The following is a 20,548-nucleotide window of genomic DNA, read 5'->3' on the forward strand; positions in this document are numbered from 1 at the left end:
TTAGATACATTAATTTTACTATACACCTAGACATGATATATATCTATGATGCATAGCAAAAATTATGCATCTAGAAAAGTCAATACGACCAATAATTTGGGATGGAGGGAATACATGTGTTTATGCTATTGAGCAAGTTTATCAATTTTGCCATCAAAGGTACAAGATGTACAAGGTAGTAGTCGAGAAGAAACCACCTCAACATCCAATTGATTTATTTCACAAATCATTTACTTTGTACAGCATTAGAAGCAATTATTACTGGAGGAGCATAATCAAGGGTGGAGTGTGCGGAAATATCAAGATGAAGGCACGTCAGCTGAAGCACAGAAGCAGTCGTGATCAGCTTTCTCGTGTTCTATGCTAGTTGTTGTCAGTTAGGGTAGACTTCAACTTTAAAAAAAATGAAAAGAAAAGAAAGAAGTTAGAGTAGACTTTGAAAACTGGTGATCGATGCCATTTCTTCGTTCTCTTTCTGCACTAACCTGGATCCCGCACCATCCGGGGACATGGAGCACTCTGTTTCTGGTGGTAAGCACTGAGGTTTGACTTGAGCTCATGCCGTTGTGACCTTGTCCGTTACCATTTTTTCACCAGGTGAGCTTTGCTTACATCCTTACATCCATCTCTCTGTAGTGATAAATAGGCAAATAGCTACAACTGAGATGTTATCGCAAAAATAGCTGAACAAATACTTTAGCTTAGATAATGCAAAAGCTGAATAAAACACCTGACACACTTAAAACATCTTTCCTGTGTCCGATCAGCAAATATCCCAGAACAGAAGCTTCGGTAAGCCTTTGGCATAGATGCGTTGCCAATCAACAATATCTGTCCTAGCCGAAAGGCTCTCTTATCTCCTGTGCTTTAAGGTTTATACTAATAGTGGTATCCTGTATTCCATTGAATTGTGTCAGAGAGAAGAATCATTAGTTAGTGTAGTCTCCCACTCCACCTTAAGATTCCACACTAGTGTATGCATTGCTTAATCTTCACGCGATGTTTTTCGTACCTATACCATTTTGTTAGCACAAGGCTTGTCTTAAGCCCTTTTTGTTTTTTGGCATTGGGCCAGCCATGGATTCCTTCTCACATAGATGGCTTGCTGTTTCCGTATACATTGGAGAGCAGGCTTGGTGATGATGGAACTGAAGCGCCAACCGCGCTTGGTCTAAGGCTAGGAGGAAGAGGTGATCCCAAGAAACAAGAGGAGACATCAAGGTTAGTGTGTGGTTACTTGCTTAATCACTTGAATTATTACTGTCACTTAGTTCTCCTGAGCTTTGCATATTCATTTTATTCTGCACATCGCATGATCTTGTAGCCAGCAGATTGTATGGTACGGCTGCCCTTGCCCAGATGGCTGATCCTTTGTCCATAGTGGACAACATCATCCAACTGGTGCTCGCGATCAAGAAAGCCGTGGAAACAGTCCGTGAGAACAAGGATGAATGTGTTGACATTCAGCGCCGCGTGCTCAGAATCAAGATTCTACTATCGCTACTGAAGAAATCAGAGATGATGAAGCACCAAGCGATGAGCGATGCACTGGAGGACCTCGGTAATGCTCTGTACCGTGCCCTCGAGGTCGTCAAAGCCTGCCAGGCGAGGAACATCCTGTGTCGGTTTTGTGCATCCGGAAAACAGGCGAAGAAGTTGCGCCAGGTTAGGGGTTATATATCGGAGACGATGATGGTGGCCATCTTTGCAACCAATATTGTCGTCTATGTCGAGTCAGAAAGTCATGATAGTGATGGAGAACCTGATCCCTTCTCTGAACATCTACCAGCATCCCCTCCTCTTTCCATTGTTGTTGGTGAGGATCGACTTTCTCCTTCGCCTGCACATGCAGCTCCTTCTACTTCCATTAATGTTGTTGATGTCTCTGATTCTGATCTATCTCCACATTCACCTAAACAACAACTATCCCCTCCTCCAACAGTTCCACCCCCTGCTTTATCGGAACATCTACATTCTCATTTATCTACAAAACAACAACAACAACAAAAAAGAAAACACCCATCGCCACCTACTTCTCCTCCTTTTTCCAGACATAAACCTCCTTATCCACCTACAAAACCACCACCATCACCACCACATCCTCCTCCTGCAAAAATAGCTCCTCTTTCGAACCATATACCTCCTTACCCACCTACACAGCCACCATTACCGCCACTATGTTCTTCTCTTTCAGAACATCTGCCTCCTCATACACCTACACAGCCACCACCTCCTCCTCCTATAAAAATAACTTCCCCTTCTCCTCCCAAGCATCTACCTTCTCATCCAACAACACAACCACCGGCGACACCTACTCCCCATCCCCCTACCTTAAAAATTGGTCCTACTCCTTTTGAATATCTACATCCTCAACCCAAAATTACAAAGTCACTACCTCCTCTTCCACCACCACCACCACCACCACCACCTCCACTTTCTCCATCCCCTCCTCTTCACCCTTCTATTCCTTCAACAACAGCTCCTCATCTTCCTTCATGTCTACATCATCCTCATACATCCACACATCTACCCCGTCATTCACCCACACAGGTACAATTGAATACTAATTATATTTTTATACACATTGTAACACATTTGTTGATGATGCAAGAAGAGCTAGAAATAATACAAGATAAATCTTTTATCAACTTTATTGATCAATAAGTGTGCACGCGCATGTATTCAATTCCATTAAGGATATAAAATATCTAGAAGTTTTGCATATATATCACCCCTGACCTTTTTATTTATGTAGTTTTGCGATATCCAGCCTTTTTATTTTATCTTTGCCATTGTAAAAGATGCTTAGCTTCATCTATATAATATAATATATTGATTTTGTATTCCAGGGTACAAGCAAGATTTTTGTCCCTGCTTCTATCTCATCAGCTCTTTCAACTGACAATGTTAGGTTAGTTCAAATATAATCTCTCTCTCTCTTTCTCTCTCTACATGTGTGTACCTTAGTTTTTTTTAATCAATAAGGGGGTTCACTTTCCAAAGTTTTTTTTAATCAATAAGGGGGTTCACTTTCCAATTCCTTGGAGTCAAATATTATTTCACTTCTGACATTATCACTTTCACTTTGCTAAAACTGCAAATATCCAACGCATGTCACTCATTGCAGTCATCTACATAAGAAAATTTAACAAATAACATAATTGACTGAACAGACACATATACCTCAAACTTCATCTTGCCCTAGAGATTTTCCAGATGCGTGTTTGCTGTTTTTGTCTATTTTGCCCTAGAGATTTTTCAAACTTTTGTTTTTGTCTATTTTGATAAACTGATGGACATAAGAGTTATCATATCAGAAAGCATTCACATTTGCTGAGTGGTAGTGATAAATCGGAAGAGAAATATGAGAGAAAAGAAGCACCAGCAAGAAGCAGCACGGCATCTTCTCGCTTACCAGGTATTGCATTTCTGCTATTTTTCTATATATGTATCCATCGCATTTCATGTCCATGCATTAATGGTTTGGTAGACTAGCTAGCTAGTTTCACACTTCCTTCTTTACTATTTAATATATTACGATCTCTATGTCTCTTAAGTCTTGACACTATATATTGATATGTTTAACCAATAAGAACATAATTATATATCGAATTTATAATGCTAGATTTGTTTCTATACAAATGCTTTTGTAAAAGCTATAAATTTATTAGTGCATACTATTGAAATATTTTAAGAACTATTATTGGTCAATGTCATGTCTTGAAACAGGAAAAGGCAATAAACCTAAAAGGAAAGAGGGAGTATGGTCATCAATATTTTACCACTTAACTCTCCTTCAAATTTATACTACTAGATCGTATTAAGATTTGATGATACTATTACACATACTTTTGCATAATCTGTAAAACATTGGTTTTGTGTTGTTTTTACCACAGGCTTAACAAAGTTCAGTTTGTCTAACTTGAAGGCCGCTACACATGAATTTTCAAATGGGAAAATGATTGAATCAAATGACTGTACTGTCTATGAGGTATTATATTTTGGCAATGACATTCTACACCATACACCCATATTACTAGAAAAAATAATTGTCAAAATACTCAACTAAATTTACCAAGTTACTCCCTCCGTCCTCAAATGTAGGTCATTCTAAGGTTTGAAATTTGTTCTCAAATGTAAGTCATTCTATATTAAGAATAGATCAAAACATATTAATTGTGTATCGTTTTCGGGTCCTTCCCAATAGAAAGACATGCATGCACCCATGTAAGGGGAGGTGCATGAGAAAGGCCATATACAGAGTTCCAATGCTTAATAATTAGGGGTAGGAGAGTCTTTTCTACACATCCATAATTTGTCCTAAAAACTCTAGAATGACTTATATTTGGGGACGGAGGGAGTACTGAACAATATTCAGTATGTAATAGCTCACCGCTTACTGAACAACTAAAAATTTGTTCAGTAATTCTGCTTAGTTTAGCTACATCTAAGGTATATAATAGCACATAGGTATATATATGTTTGTATATATTCACTCACTAATGTACATAAATATATATGGATAGATTAACACATCCCTAAGTTTATTTTTGTTAACAAAAACTCATCATTCATCTTATTTGAATACCTGAGGGTGAATTGCATGATGGAGTCATGGTTACTATCAAGAAATTTCGAAACCCACCGCGAAGTCTTGTGGCACGATGGAATGCTAAGCTTCATCTTGCTTCGAAGCTTCAAAGCAAGGATGCGGAGGCTCTAGGGAATAACAAGTATATAATCAGAGTTCTGGGATATGGCCACGAGTTCTTATGGGGGCATGAGTCTCTTGAACCTCATTATTTCCTAGTCGAAGAATACTTGCCAAACGGAAACATGGGCGGCGTTATTTATGGTATCTCCCACCTTGAACCAACATTGTACATTATGAATTGAAGTAACTAATATTTGCAATAACTATTAATTCACAGGGTCTCAATCTGTTAATTGGTCCTCCCGCTTTCTGATAATTCAGGGATTAGCCCACGGCCTACATTACCTACATGAACAAAACATTGTCCATATGAATGTGAAACCAGCCAACATCCTCTTGGATTCTGATATGAATCCAAAGTTAGCTGATTTTGGAATAGCTAGAACGTTGAAGCAACCGGTGATTGAAGACGACAACATAGCAGGCACAGTGTAAGAATCCATTCTCTTAATATCATTAGAGTTAGTTTCTTATATGCACGAAGCTCTTCCTGTTCATTGTCTTTCCTATATATATATATATATATATATATATATATATATATATATATATATATATATATTTGATATCCTGAGATCTTTCATGCATTTTTATTTAACCATGCAGGGGTTATATGCCTCCTGAATATATCTTGGAAGGTACTTTGTCGATGAGGTACGATGTGTACAGCTTTGGTGTAACCCTCCTTGAGACTATTAGTGGCATGTGCAGAGATGCACCTGCTCGACACCATGCTTCAGTTCCATGGGTAAGTAAAAACTCTTGATCAATTTGCTGCTGTTTCTCATGAGTTTCCTCTTTTGGTGTCCCTCATATATACTCCTTTCAGATGGACTGAGTTTTATAACATATTTAGTTTTCATAGAATTACCCACTAAAATGATGAATGTACGTAAAACATGAAACCCAATCTAGCTAATTGGACAAAATAATATTCTTCCCAGGCCTGGAATATGCGAGGAAGTAAACAAATGGAGGATCTATTTGACCTGTCCTTGTACAAGGAATCTCAACTAACAGAGATAAAGAGGTGCTTGGAGATAGGACTACTATGCACTCAATTTGAGCCGGCCAAGCGTCCTACCATGGCGGAAGTTCTTGACATGCTTAATGGCAAGAAACAGTTAGCAACTCCCAAGCAACCGGAATACACCAAAGGAAGGGGCACAACCGCAGAAGGTGCCATCCATAAGACCAGAAGTGGGAGGTAGCAACAAGCCCAAATGGCATGTAGCATAATTGATCTACCATACTCATACAGTAATATATTTTCCAAAAATCTACTGCGAAGTTGTAAATACAATTGATTCGCTCGTAAGAAAAGAAGAATGTAAAAAAATTGCAAGCGTGTGTGTGGTGTACTCCCTCCGTCCTGAAATATAAGGCATTTCAACATCCTTGGAGAGTCGAATTTTTTTGAGTTTGACCAAATTTATACAATAAAGTAATAACAATTGATTCGGTCATAAGAATGTGAAAAAAAAATGTTATGATTATGGTGAATAATGTGTAATAAGTGCTTTGACTCTTAGGCAACATCTACCGATGAACTTGCAGCCAGCCATAACCTGACTTGTAAGGAAATGACCCTTTTGTCAGTGGTGTAGTAGGAAAGCTATAAGCACCAGCACTATAATCCTTTTTTTTAGATAAAACCGCACTATGATCATCTTTTTTTTAAAAAAAAAGACATGATCAGGGTGATGGAATTATAGGTATTATTGCCTGTAATTCATTGGCATAGAGGCTTAGTTGGGGGCTTGTTGGTAGTAGCCATTCCATTTCACCTGACACGCGTCGTTGGAACTTGGCTGGATCGGAGATTCGGAGGAAGCAGAAGCCTCCGCCCATTGCATTGGGCACCGCCGGCCATTCGTGTCGTGCGAACTGAATGAGAGTAGAGGGCAACGCACACTGTATTGATCTCATGAGCCGTGTACATATACAAGCCGGTGCCCACTCGAGATGCCAACGATCACCGTGAAAACCGGATCATGGCGATCGCCAAGGGCTGAGCCAGAAGACTCAGGAGCTAGCAACTAACAAAGACTAGCCGGTACAATACAATGGGTTTAGCCACTTTGACACCCCCCGCAATTCGTGCGTCGTCGTCGAGGCACAAACTGGACCTGAATTCTTCGAACAATGCCCTGGGCAAGCCCTTGGTCATGATGTCGGCGATCTGCTGGCGCGTCGGAACGTGATGAACGCGGATCTCCCCGATGGCAACCTTCTCCCGGACGAAGTGCACATCAAGCTCGATATGCTTTGTGCGACCATGATGAATGGGGTTGTCCGTCAGGTAGACGGCGGACACATTGTCGCAGTACAAGAGAGTCGCCTTGTCGACCTTGACGTGGAGTTCGTCGAGAAGATGTCGAAGCCAGCAGCACTCGGCTGCTGCGTTTGCCACGCCACGGTACTCGGCCTCCGTACTTGAACGCGAGATAGTGGCCTGCCGCTTAGAAGACCATGACACCAGAGAGTCGCCGAGGAAGACACAGAAGCCCGATGTCGAGCGACGCGTGTCTGGGCATCCTGCCTAGTCGGCGTCCGAGTAGGCGACTAGCGTCGGGGAAGATGAACGTCGAAGCTGGAGACCTTGTACAATGGTGCCGTGAACGTATCGAAGGATGCGTTTCACCAAAGTCCAGTGCACATCTCTTGGATCATGCATGTGGAGACATGCTTGCTGCACGGCGTAGGTGATGTCTGGCCGCGTGAGAGTGAGATACTGGAGCGCCCCGACGATGCTGCGGTAGAACGTCGGATCAGTCACTGGCTGGCCTGTGCTGGAGGAGAGCTTGCCCTTGACATCAATTGGCGTGGAAGCCGGCATGCAGGTCGCCATGCCGGCCCGATCGAGGACGTCCTCAGCATATTGGGCCTGGGACAAGAAGAAGCCAGTCGCCGTGCACCGTACTTGAATGCTGAGAAAGAAGTGGACGGGTCCAAGATCTTTCATGGCAAACTCAAGACGGAGTTGATCAATAATTTGGTGAAGTAGCTCCGTCGAAGAGGCAGCAAGGACAATGTCGTCGACGTACAGCAGTAGATGAGCTTCGGCGTCACCACGATGAAGAACGAAGAGGGAGCTATCGGACTTGGCGGGATGAAGCCGAGCTACTGCAGATGAGTGGCGAATCGCTGAAACCAAGCGCGAGGCACTTGTTTCAGGCTGTAGAGCGACTTCCATAGAAGGCAGACGGCGTCCGGTTGTGCGGCGTCGACGAAGCCCGCAGGTTGGTGGCAGAACACCCGTTCCGTCAGGTGCCCGTGGAGGAACGCGTTCTTGACGTCGAGTTGGTGGACCGGTGTAAGCATCTAGGCTCTCAAGGTATGTTTCGGTGATTAATGACAACCATTATTGTGACTAATGAGTTTGTGCAGCTTAATAAATCATTATCGCTCATTTGGTCATATGTCAAAAGAGGCCCCTCAATTTCGGTTATTCAAAAAGGCGATCTCGGCTTTTAACTTATATTTGTCAAGGCTAAGGATCTTTCTAGTCCTAAGTGTCACAAGGTTGAGAAGGACACTTAGGTTAGTATAGGTTTTATAGTTTTGTAGTGATCGCACTATTAAGAGGGGTTCATGAGTTAGTAGCTTGATCAAACTTAAGTTAGTAGCTGGATGACCCAAGCGAGCGTGCCAGAGGTCGACGGTGACCTAAAGACCGATGGCAGATGGCGAGGTGGTGGAGCGCAGGGGGTAGAGGTCGCCGGTGCTCTCACTGCGGAGGAGAACTGCCTTGCTGTGAAGATCCTTTATGGAGAAACCAAGGGGATCAAATTTAACAGAGACAGAATTATCAGTGGTTAGACGTCGGACAGAGACAAGATTATGGATGAGGGAGGGGGAGACCAGAACATCACGCAGAGAAAAGAGTGCAAGAAGGGGAGGTCGTGGGGATGGAGCCGTGTCCGGTGCACTGCACGGGCAAGGAGGCTCCATTGCCAATGATGATACGAGAAGAGGATGGTGAAAGGGAAGAAAGCATACCGGAATTGCCTGGCATGTGCGACGAAGCGCCGGTGTCGAACACTCAGTCGGTGGCGCTTGGCGGGGATGGCTGGAGCGAGAGGCCGGTGAGAGCCTGGTAGAGCGCAGGTGGCAGCGCGCTAGCCGGTGCATGTTGGGCAATCATGGACTGCTGTGGTGCAGCACCTGGGCGAGCACCGAGAACACCGGCACCAGGAGGTGTGGACGGGAGCTGCGCAAGAGGCCAGGCTTGCACGACTCCGGTCCACAGGTTGACCCAAGACGCCATGGGCGCGCCGCGGGGCGCACTGGAGGTAGCGCCCGACGCCCGGCCAGTAGAGGAGGAGCCAGTACGAGAGTACTGCTTCTTGCGCTTGCGTGGCCGATCGGTGCCGCCGCTTGTGGGGTTGGAGGTTGGAGCTGCTGGGGAAGAACCGGCGGTGGCGGCAGGAGAAGTGGAAGACGACCCAGCGGATCGGGACGCGGCGAGGAGTGCGGTGGACGTCATCCGCTGCGCGCGATTTGCGGCCCATATCTCTTCTTGAATGAGGAAGGAGTGCGCCTGAGAGAACGTCATGGGCGGCCTGGACGCCGAGATCGTCAGGATGCAGTTGGCGAACTTGTCGTTGATGCCGCTCAGGAGGTTGATGACGAGGTCCTGGTCGGTGAGGGGCGAGCCGACGACGCACAGCTTGTCGGCGATGTCCTTGAGGCGGCCACAGTACTCGGTCACCGTCAGGTCGCCCTGGCAGAGGGCGTGGAGTTGCTGGCGTAGCTGAACGGTGCACTGCACCATGTTGTCGAGGAACTGCGATCCGATGGTCGTCCAGGCGGTGCAGGCGTCATCGTTTGGCTGGACGACGGCCGAGAGGAGGTCGGAGGAGAGCGTGGTGTAGAGCCAAGAAACGATCACCGAGAAAGTGAAAATCGGATCGTGGCGATCGCCATGGGCTGAGCCAGAAGACTCGGGAGCTAGCAACTAACAAAGACTAGCCGGTACAATACAATGGGTTTAGCCACTTTGACACGAACGATGCCCTCCCTACTACTTCTCCGCCGGCGCACAGAACTGGTGCTCCAAGCCGCCGCTGGCCGGCACACAAATACGGATGCATTGGCATCAGAGTTGCAGCAGGTGCAAGCTCAGGAGAAATGGAGAATGGCGTGCGGGTGCGGGTGCAAGCTGGGGCGGCAGCGGCGCTGTGCTGTGCTGTCACTCTGTCAGAGTCAGTCAGACACCGGTGGCCGTGGCACCGTGCTCCGACAGCTCCGTCGAGCTGGGCGCGAGGACGGATGCTGGCCGCCGTCGAGAGCGCCACCGGCTGCGCGACCCTGGGTTGCTGCATCAGAGTTGCGGCGGACGAGCTACTGGGCTAGCTGAGAGGTGAGGGAGGGAAGGGAGAGACGGCCGGAGCTCGGCGGCGCTCCGGCGAGCCGCCGCGCCAGGCGGCGTCGGCGTTCCGCGCGGCCCCGGGCGTGGACGGTGTTTCGGATACCGTCCGGGGTGCACGGTGTTTGAAATACCGTCCACCCCTGGGTGCATTCTGACCGTCCGATGCGACGTGCGCGGCCTAGATTGACTGAATCACGGACGGGGGACGAAGGCGCGCTCTGCCTCGTCAGAGTCCCAGTCGGACGCCGGAGCCAGAGGCCGCGGCGCGATGCTCCGGCGGCTCCGGCGAAGCAGCGCGAGAGGAGGGATGATCACTAGCTTGTCCGCCATCGAGAGCGCCACCTGCGGCGCGGCCTCGGGGTTGCTCACAGCTTTGATTTCCGTCGAAAAATGATGCGCCACTGCTTGGCTTGGCGAGCCAGGAAGGAGTTCGTTCAGGTCTTCCCCCTGGCTGGTTTCTTCAGGCGAGCTAGTGTGCAATCTACGTGCCATTCTAAGTGACAGCAATCGACAAGGTTGCAGACATTGTTTTCGATTTCGATTTGCCCCGACTCTTGTTGACAGGCAGAGCTGAGCGGAGAGGGGAAGAGCTGGGCGTGGACGCCGCCGCAGCCGTCACAGACAGGAGAAGCAGAGCAGGGGCTGCTGCCTTTTGTCACTCTTTGCTTTTGCACTCTCTCTGTTCGTGTCCCAATGCCTCCATCTGATTGAGGTATTGCTCAATTTGGTGAACAACAGGACAAATAGCAATATTATCCTCTATAGATCAATTTATTTTTCTCATTTCATCCAATTGTTCATGTATTTGCAATATAACATCGTCTCTTTCTTGAAAATGGAAGAACTGCACCATCAGAAAGTAATGAAACCATTTCCAGGTATATTATTTTCTAATGTACCCTACAATACATGGCTAAATACCAAATTTCAGGGGGGAAAATGCTTGAAGTTACAATCAATATATGTAACATATTTAAAAAATTCAATCAGCCATAGTAACAGTCAGCCTTGCTTTCTATCGCGTTCTTCAGAATTTTACTAGATTTTCAAAAACGAAAAGAAAAAAAAACAGAGACGTGCGGTAGCTACATGATGAGTTTCAGCTCCTCCTGCTTGTGCGCTGCCGATGCCGCCCCCCGTCCGCCCGCCGGGAGCGCATATCCCCATCCCACCCACCATTCCATCGCTCAAGACCTAGCATCAACAATCTCTCCTTGATTTCTATTCTGTTTGAGAGAGGAACGGATGGATTCTTCCTCCGTCCGACCGCAACTGCATCTTATCTGATCTGAACAAATATGTTGCCAGTTGCCACTGTGCTCTGTGCAGGGACAAGGCTCGATGATTTGTGATCGAAGGGAGAGATGCTGCCGAGGGATCCGCCGTGTTTGCCATCAGTGATGGGGAGCCCGCTCTTGTGCCTGATGGTCTCGCACTTCTCAGGCGGCCGCAAGGTGTTCGTGGGAATGCTTATCTAGTCCTCCACTCCTTTTCCGGCGCCGTGCTCAAATTGGAGGATGTATGTAGTCGAGTAGGCCACTGCCTCTCATTGGAATTCTGAACTGACAAGGATCGTGCATTCCCAATTTGCCATGACGAGGTGCGGGCTTGCATTGCTTAGCTACTCCAGTCTCAAGTGCAGTCTGGAGGAAAGCATGTCCGTGATTACCATGATCAGAGGAGACGGTGATTCACGCACCAGATTCCCTGGGCTCTTTGGGGGCATTCTCTGATGCTGCACCAGGTTTCGTTGCTCTGTTTGAGGTGAATTCGTATGCACTATCTCTGCTTTTGTTTGTCTCCAGTCCAGTCTTTGCTTTTCAATTATACATATCTCCGTCTGATTGAGGAGCTTCTGCAGGTGTAAGTTTCTGCATCATTTCGTTGTCGTATCATTGACTTGGGTCCTAGATCATGACTGAGCTAAGGATAAACCCAGACACTGGCAAAGTATTGTTCCGCGCTCTCATATGAAAGCTGTGCTTTCGAATTCACATCATTCTTATATTCTAATCAGAACACAATGCGTGTTGACAGTCTTGCATTCATACATGATGGTTACTCGACTGAAAATGAAGGATGCAGTTTCTTGTACGCGGCCGCAAGCTACCTAATCTGCGGTTCCTTAACATGAGAACCAAAAAAATGGGCTCCATTGCTAATCCAATTTTTTATGGCATGTTGCCTTCAGTGTGGGTTTATGTAGTGCCAGTTGAGATATCAAAGTCCATCTCATCAGAAATGGAACACGCCAGGAAATGCAATACCTGATGTTTGCGATGGGCTGGCTCTGGAGACCACCACCAGCATAAAATTGTGAACTGGAGTAGGTCACCACGGTCAGGCTTTTTTATGAATCCTCAACTTCTCATAATACAACACGCATTAGTTCTACAGATTGCCTCAGCAGATTGAAGGATCATCAAAGTAAAGCTAAGGACAGCCCACAAGAGGGGGGGAAAGGTTTGTTGATCTTACTCGAGTGGATGTATGCCTGTTTTTTCTTGCTTAATGCTCATATCTAGTAGTTCTGATGATATAATCATGTTCTGTCAGTAAGAAGGTAAGAGATGGCGCTGTGGGGGCAGGCTGCCAACATAACACAACCGATTGGGGTGGACTTATTTGGGCTGATCAGCATGATCGAGAAGTCTGCACGGACAGTCTGCCGGAATGAGGAGGCGTGCAGACAGATATCTGACCGTGCTTCTATGATCAGGGATCGGCTGCAACAGTTACAGCAAGTCTCGAGATTCTTTGAGCACCCGGAGATGTGGAAGCCAACACAGGGACTTAAGGCCACCCTCGGCAGAGCATACAGGCTCATCGTGGAGTGTCAGCGTAGCAGCTACACGTACAAGTTCTGCTGGGGCTCTGATATTGCCGACGAGTTAGAATCGGTGCTGAAGGATATGGATGCCTGGAATCAGCATCTGACTAATGTCAAAGTGGACATCCTGTTCAATGCATTCACAGTCATTGTCACACGGGACTTGCATGGGAACAGAAATACCATCAAGCAGGTAAAATGTACAATCACTATAATAATCTCACTTCCAGTTGTCAAGTAGTTTCATGTAGCACTGTTTTATGGTTTAAATGAAAAAATGGGAAAAATTCAACTGTCCATGACTTATCATTCATTCTCACTAGTACTGTATTAACGACATGAGATTGTTCATCATCCCAGTTTTGTTGTTTTAGGATGGTGCTCATGTACCTACAGTGGGGTCATCTTCTAGTCATTTGAACAACAATGACAGGTGCAATGTTGCAACAATTATTTTTTTTCTTTTTTACTTCAGAATTCATAAAGAGTTTATTTCATATTTATTTTATAAGCATAAGGAAAATTGGATGAGGTCACAAGTGACATACAAGGTGATATCACTTGGTGTATGCTCTTTGCTGATGATGTGGTGCTAGTTGATGAGAGTCGGGTAGGGGTCAATAGGAAGTTAGAGTTGTGGAGATGGACTTTAGAGTTGAAAGGTTTCAGACTTAGTAGGACCAAGACCGAGTACATGATGTGTGATTTCAGTGCGACTATGCATGAGGGTGGTGAAGTTAGCCTCGATGGGCAAGTGGTGGCCCGGAAGGATACCTTTCGGTATTTAGGATCCATGCTACAAAAGGATGGCGACATTGATGAAGATGTTAGGCATAGAATCGCAGCTGGCTGGTTGAAATGGCGTCAAGCTTCTGGCATCCTCTGTGACAAGAGGGTGCCTCAAAAGCTAAAAGGTAAGTTCTATAGGACAGCGATTCGCCCGGCGATGTTATATGGTGCTGAATGTTGGCCTATAAAAAGGCGACATGTCCAGCAACTGAGTGTAGCAGAGATGCGGATGTTGCGGTGGTTTTGCGGGCACACAAGAAGGGATAGAATCCGGAACGAAGTTATTAGGGATAGGGTCGGGGTGGCACCAATTGAGGAGAAACTTACCCAACATCGGTTGAGATGGTTTGGACATATCCAACAGAGACCTCCTGAGGCGCCGGTGCGTAGTGGGGTTCTAAAGCAGATTGATAATGCAAAGAGGGGTAGAGGTAGACCTAAACTAACTTGGAAGGAGTCAGTTTAGAGAGACCTTAAGGAGTGGAATATCTCTAAAGAGGTAGCTCTAAATAGGTGCGCTTGGAGACTAGCCATCAATGTGCCTGAACCGTGACCTTTGTTTCTTTTTGGATTTCATCTCTAGCCTACCCCAACTTGCTTGGGACAAAAGGTTATGTTGTTGTTGTTGTTGTTGTTGTTGTTGAAGGAAAATTGGAATTTTTCTCAAAACCTAATTGTTAACAATTGAAAACCACAGTCTCATCCCCTCACTTAGTGTGGAATTTATGGAAAATTGGAATTTTTCTCAAAACCTAATTGTTAACAATTGAAAACCACAGTCTCATCCCCTCACTTAGTGTGGAATTTATGGGAGTTTGATTCACTGTGTTCAATGCAAAGAATATTTTTGAAGCCTCAAAACTAAAAGATACTCGTCTCAGTTAGAACTTTTTGTTTAGTTTTTTAATTGACCATGCCTGCTGATGATAGGGGAAAACTGATTGGTGATTTAGGACAGTTTCAACTGCTAGCAGAGCCTCACATATTTATGGTAGAAGGGTACTTGCCGGCAGGTACTTCTCTTTTACGCTTACATATAGCATATCAGAGTCTTAAATATACGATCTTATTCTTATTTTCATATTATATTTATTATTAGTTTTCCATCTTTTTGTACATTTACCACACTAGACTTAGATTGCATTTTCTGCATGCCTTCAAGATACCATTGAAGAATTTTCAATAAAGAATCAAATATCCAGGTGCTGCTGTTGGTGTCCCAACATTTGCTACAGAATAACAGGTATGAGCTGTACAGTAAAGTTTGGCATCCTGCACTCCATACTAACTTACATTTCTGTGCCAAAAAAAATTAATATACTAATTAAATCAATATATCGATGGTCCACGTCCCTGTAAACAACAGGTCTTACAAAGTTTAGTTTCTCTCGGTGCAAGTGACAAATCACTTCTCACTGGACAGTAACATCGGATTCGGTGGCTCTAGCTATGTTTACAAGGTACTGCTTTACACCTGCTTTACTTTTCATCACCTTTCCTGTTCCTCCAAAGGAGCCCAGGCTTTTCTCTAGAACACAGATAAAATTGCAACATTAGTTTCTGTTCAGCTTTTCCATCCTTTTTTTCTAATAAAGTTGCATCATTATTTGTACTTGGTGTTTACACTTTTCAGGGCCAACTAAAATCAGGAGTCGAGGTTGCAGTCAAAAGAGCATCATATGAAGGGAAAATTCCATTTGAACATTTTAAAAACGAAGTTGAGCTAATTCCGAAGCTTCAGCATACAAATATAGTTAAGCTTCTTGGATATTGTATCCAAAGGAAGGAGAGAATCTTGGTATTCGAGTATTTGCCAAACAGAAGCTTGGATTCCTTCATATATGGCATGTTTCTACTAGCTTTATATACTGAAGCTTGAGACCAAAACATACAATTCTCATGTATTTATGTGCGTGATTTATTACAGGTGAGAGATCAAGGGAGGCACTGGAGTGGCCTAAGCGCCATCAAATAATCAAAGGGATAGCTCAGGGGGCTAAATATCTGCACCAACAGTTCGAGCCACACATTATTCATGGGGATTTAAAGCCAGGCAACATACTCTTGGACTCCGACTTCAACCCTAAGATTTGCTGACTTTGGGGCATCTAAAGCACTAAAGCCAGGTGCAGATGAGGACTGCACTGGCATTATAACAGGCTCACGGTAAAATTACATGTTACATTATGTCACAACCATTGCTATTTCTGACCCAATTTGTGATGTTTTTTTTCAGTGGGTTCATTGCACCTGAATATATCGGACGAGGCTGTTTGTCCATAAAGTCTGATGTGTACAGCTTTGGAGTCACTCTCCTTCAGATCATTAGCAGGAAGAGGCTCCCTCCACCTCCAGTAGCACTATCTGCTGAATCACGCGACTATGGGCCTCTTAATAAGTGGGTAAGTGAACCTCAAACGTCACCTAGCATTCTTAGTCCATCATCATCTAATCAGGAGTTGCTTCTTTCAGGCGTGGGACTTGTTCGTAGCTGGAGTGCTCCTGGAGTTCATCGATCCAATGCTGCATGGAGAGCCACAAAATGCCGAGATAACTAGATGGGTTCAGATAGCATTGTTGTGTGTTCAGGTGGACCCAGAGGAGCGACCGAGCATGTCGGATGTTCTAATGCTGAGCTCTGAGAACAACATCCAGAAACAACCCAAACGACCTGCTTATTACTGAAAGAGATTTCATATGCTGCTTAAGCTGAAGCTGAAGACTCACAATCTAAGCTGAAACCGGGCCAAAGTGAACTATAATGTTGGGATGCATGTAGTGTCCTATGGCAGATGCTAAAGACCCATAATGACTATATTATCTCAAAAAAAGAACATTTTGATGTGAATTCTGGGTTCGTTTGGTATTGTTCTGTATTATGTGGCGTTGCTTCACATTAGAGAAAGAAAAGAACTCTCAAGATATGCTCTACGAAATGAACGTACTAGTCTGTTTTTCAATAAAAACAGGGCAATCATATTCGCAATGTGCTGCTTTTGTTAGTAAATTTTGACAGTTTCACAGAGGCAATGAGTCAGAATTGGCCGCTGCGAGAGGCCTTTGAACAGAAACATTCAGGCCCTGAGCAGCGGCTCCATCTACTGGAAGCAACAGCCAGTCAGCCATTTCTCTGTCATGCCCTGCTTCCTTGCTGCAGCCGTTCCTTCTCCTTCAGCGGTCGAAAAGAGCAAGATGGTGCTCGTGTTGTACGAGATCGTGTTGGACCGCCAAGCTTTGGTTCCAAGAGGTCACTGGGAAGCGACAGTGATCTTAGAACCAAGCTGCTGGCGGCTGGGCCGATTTGGCCGGTTGGGCCGGGCCGTGCGATTTCAAGTTAGCTACTATATTACACATATCGGTCTTTTTTTTTTTTTGAAACAACTAAACAGAAAACGAGTTCGATCCCGTTTACAACGGAAAAGCCCTTTCAGATCTGCAATTAGATTGATCGCCATCTAATCTGCAGCACCCTACTCGAAACCCTCGTCGAGGACGCGCAGCCGGCGGTGCGGGCGTCATGGCGTCAGGCGACGACAGCGACAGCGTTGGCGGCGAGAGCTCCCGCTACAAGAGGCACGACGACGGCGACTGCCTGGAAGACGACGGCGACTGCCTGGAAGACGACGGCGAGAGCGGCAGCCACAGTGGAAGCTCGGTTTCCGGCGACTGTTGCAGCGACGACGAGGATGACGTGTACTACTACGAATACGACGACGACGGCAGCGACTACGGTGACATCAGCGCATGGTTTTAAATCGCCGGCCAAGGCATTTAGCGGCAAGGCTACTATTACGGCATTTAGCGGGCTATAGCCGGCTTTAGCGGACTAAATGCCATAGCGATTGTCTTTCCTGGAAGTTATAGCCATCTAAAACGGAAGCTATAGCCGGCTATTTAGAACCTTGCATCAGCGACGCGGAGAACACCAAGGTCGAAGCCGCCGCGCCGAGCCCGTACCTTGTTCTGACGGAGGAAGAAGTGCTGAGGCGGCAGGCGGACGACACGGCCAAGGTCGCCGATGTCCTGTCGATCCCGCCGGCGTTCGCGGCCTTCCTCCTGCGGCGCTACAGGTGGATACCCTCGAGCCTCCAGGACGAGTGGTTCTCCGACGAGCGCCGCGTCCGGGACGCCGCCGGCCTGCCAGCCGACGGCGCGGTCGCCACGGCGCTCAGCGCCGCGCCGCTCGCCTGCGCCATATGCTTCGACACGTTCCCCGCCGGGCGGACGAGGTCGGCGGCGTGCTCCGCCCACTTCTACTGCGACGAGTGCTGGCGCGGGTACATCCGCGCCGCGGTGGAGGACGGCCCGCGGTGCCTGTCGCTGCGGTGCCCGGACCCGGCCTGCTCGGCGGCCGTCGTCCGCGAACTCGTCGACGCGGTCGCCGGCGGCGGCGACGACGGGGAGCGCTAAGCGCGGTTCGCGCTCCGGTCGTACGTGGAGGAGAGCGGCGGGCGGATCAAGTGGTGCCCGGGCCCCGGGTGCGCCCACGCCGTGGAGTTCCTCGGCTGCGCCGGCGACGACGACGACGCGGCGGCGACGGACGTGCTCTGCCGGTGCCGGCACGGTTTCTGCTGGCGCTGCGGCGAGGAGGCGCACCGGCCGGTGTCGTGCGCCACCGTGCGCACGTGGCTGGCCAAGAACAAATCCGACTCGGAGACGGCGAACTGGGTGCTCGCCAACACCAAGCACTGCCCCAAATGCCGGCGCGCCATCGTGAAGAACCAGGGCTGCAACCACATGTCGTTCCCGCCGCCCTGCGGCCACCACTTCTGCTGGCTCTGCTTCAAGCCGGCGGGGACGCGGGGGCACTACGCCTGCGACGTCTACCGCCAGCTGCCGCCGGACGGCGCCGGCGGCGAGGCCGAGACCGAGGAGGAGGCGACGGCGCGGCAGGCCAGGGCGTCGCTGGACCGGTACGCCAGGACATGGACGGGCAACCTCAGGTCTCTGGAGAAGGTGCGCCAGGACATGGACGAGCTGGAGCGGCCGTCGGTGCTCGAGGGGATGGCTGCCGCCGTCGGGCTCAGCGCCGTGACGGGGCTCGACTTCATGGTCGAGGCGTACGAGCAGATCGCCCGCGGCCGGCGGGTGCTCCGATGGTCGCATGCGTACGGGTACTACTTGGACCCGGCGCGCGACGGCAAGAAGCGGGAGCTCTTCGACTACCTCCAGGGCGAGGCCAGCGCGGCGCTGGAGAGGCTGCACAAACTGGCCGAGGTGGACAGGAAGGAGGTCTTCTCCTCCAAGGACGGCGAGGCCGCCGCCGCCGCCGATGTTGCGGTCGCCAGGAGGTTCAAGGACTACAGGGATACGATGGTGAATTTAACCGTGGTGACGCGAACCTTTATGGGGCACCTTGTGAAGGCCTTTGAGACTGACCCGTGCGAGGTGTATGCAGTGAACATCTAGCTAGCCTTCTAGCCTTCCGATCCATGGGGATCGTCAGATTGTTGTTGATCTTTAATATGCTAGCACACTAGCAGTGTTTTAAATAGCGGGCTATAAGATTTAGCGTTAGCTTATAAAAATACCGTTATTGTCCACTACAGCCCGTTAAATCCCGCTATAGCACGCTATAGCCCGCTAAATCCTTCAGGAGTTCAGTATCTTCGTTAATGTTAGAATAAATTTCAGAAATCTTTAACTATTTTGATAAATGGTGTGTGTGTGTGTCTGTGTGTGTGGTTGTGTGTGTGGTTGTGTGTGTGTGCGTGTGCGTGCGTGTGTGTGTGTGTGTTTGTGTGTGTGTGTGTGTCATCTCACAAGCAGTAACTGTTTTAGATGCTTTGACCTCACGTGGAGCGTTCCCCAACGGGCTGATATTTGAGAGGTGCGTGAGAGTCATTGCGGTGTCACATTGAGAATGGTGGCCGAGGTGTGAACGCCACCTCGTATCATGCTGGAAACGGTCGCTTTCGCCTGGAAACAGTGACTTTGGTGGGAGAAGGTCAGTGTCACGTTGGAAACTGATTTTGCCTAGCTGTAATCAACATTCGTACTACCGTTTTTTAGTACCCGTTCTGGCTATAAATGACCATGTTCACCTCTTTTTGTTTCACCTCCACCATTTCTCCATTGCTAGACATGGCTAACCCACCAACAATCGTACTCGCAATGCGTGCAGAAGCTACATCAGACAACACTATTCAGTCTATTGTCAAGAATGTCGTCGATGTGCCTCCTACCATGGGCAATCCGAATGATGTCTTGCCAAGGCGGAGCACACGACGCCGACGTGGGAGAGCTGGAGACCGCTTTCAGCCGATAGGGTCGAATGTCTCACTGAAGCTCACAGATGACGAGATCGATGAGGACATCTACGCCTTGACTGGTGCACTACCGCACCACCATCCTCGTCGGCGACCAGCCCCTCTGCAGGAGATGCTAAACATGAAGACTCCTCCCTTACCCCCCCCCCCCCCCCCCCCGCGCCAACCAACCCCTTCTTCTCAGCCTTCCCTCGTTTTACTATAATTTGTTTCGATTTCTCCCGGTCAATTAGTTACTTTATGTTTCCTTTTTATATTCAAATAAGTATAAGTATTTTAATTCATTTAATCTAGTACATCTACAATAGTATATAAACTTGAGATATCAATAGATGTGCCATCTAGAGGACTTTTTAACATGCCATTTGGATCATTTGCACAAATAGGGAAGATGGGATATTTTTTTTATGCAAATCCCCCTTTCCATAAAAAAGTTTGGAGCGAGAGAAAGGTGATTGTAGTAACAGAGGTGAAATGGAACTAGATGGGTTACTGTATACCTAATCGTATTCATGATTTTGTCAATACCACGGCCTATTTGAAATGGATAGAGAGGTGACGAGTAAAGAAGC

The 20,548-nt window shown here is 47.3% G+C and overlaps 1 protein-coding gene and 1 pseudogene across 15 annotated transcripts; both read left to right on the forward strand.

Moving 5' to 3' along the window:
• Nucleotides 1-375: 375 nt before the first annotated feature.
• LOC120685459 (proline-rich receptor-like protein kinase PERK1) lies at nt 376-15,484 on the forward strand. Of its 15 annotated transcripts, none has more exons than XM_039967398.1 (18): nt 405-1,221; nt 1,329-2,550; nt 2,850-2,911; nt 3,318-3,418; nt 3,897-3,991; nt 4,594-4,855; nt 4,932-5,145; nt 5,321-5,462; nt 5,659-5,921; nt 11,397-11,852; nt 11,950-12,414; nt 12,486-12,551; nt 12,645-13,111; nt 13,293-13,351; nt 14,638-14,720; nt 14,870-14,950; nt 15,074-15,167; nt 15,341-15,484. In XM_039967398.1, exons 1-10 carry the CDS (start codon nt 977-979, stop codon nt 11,431-11,433), a joined length of 2,643 nt encoding a protein of 880 aa, XP_039823332.1. In that variant the 5' UTR covers nt 405-976; the 3' UTR covers nt 11,434-11,852; nt 11,950-12,414; nt 12,486-12,551; nt 12,645-13,111; nt 13,293-13,351; nt 14,638-14,720; nt 14,870-14,950; nt 15,074-15,167; nt 15,341-15,484. The 15 variants fall into 15 exon arrangements, with proteins under 15 accessions (XP_039823338.1, XP_039823336.1, XP_039823332.1 ...); XM_039967400.1 differs by having other exon boundaries at nt 12,649-13,111; XM_039967395.1 differs by having other exon boundaries at nt 11,950-12,038; nt 12,126-12,551.
• Nucleotides 15,485-17,224: 1,740 nt separating this feature from the next.
• Nucleotides 17,225-19,199, forward strand: LOC120685183 (annotated as a pseudogene).
• The last annotated feature ends 1,349 nt before the right edge of the window (nt 19,200-20,548 follow it).

Source organism: Panicum virgatum, chromosome 8N (assembly GCF_016808335.1).
Source record: "Panicum virgatum strain AP13 chromosome 8N, P.virgatum_v5, whole genome shotgun sequence".
Lineage (NCBI taxonomy): Eukaryota > Viridiplantae > Streptophyta > Magnoliopsida > Poales > Poaceae > Panicum > Panicum virgatum.

Coding starts and splice junctions, on each gene's coding strand:
- LOC120685459 (XM_039967392.1), top strand. CDS start 977: ATGCATTGCTTAATCTTCACGCGATGTTTTTCGTACCTATACCATTTT. Junction 1,222..1,328: donor AAACAAGAGGAGACATCAAG/GTTAGTGTGTGG, acceptor TCTTGTAGCCAG/CAGATTGTATGGTACGGCTG. Junction 3,419..3,896: donor GGCATCTTCTCGCTTACCAG/GTATTGCATTTC, acceptor TTTTTACCACAG/GCTTAACAAAGTTCAGTTTG.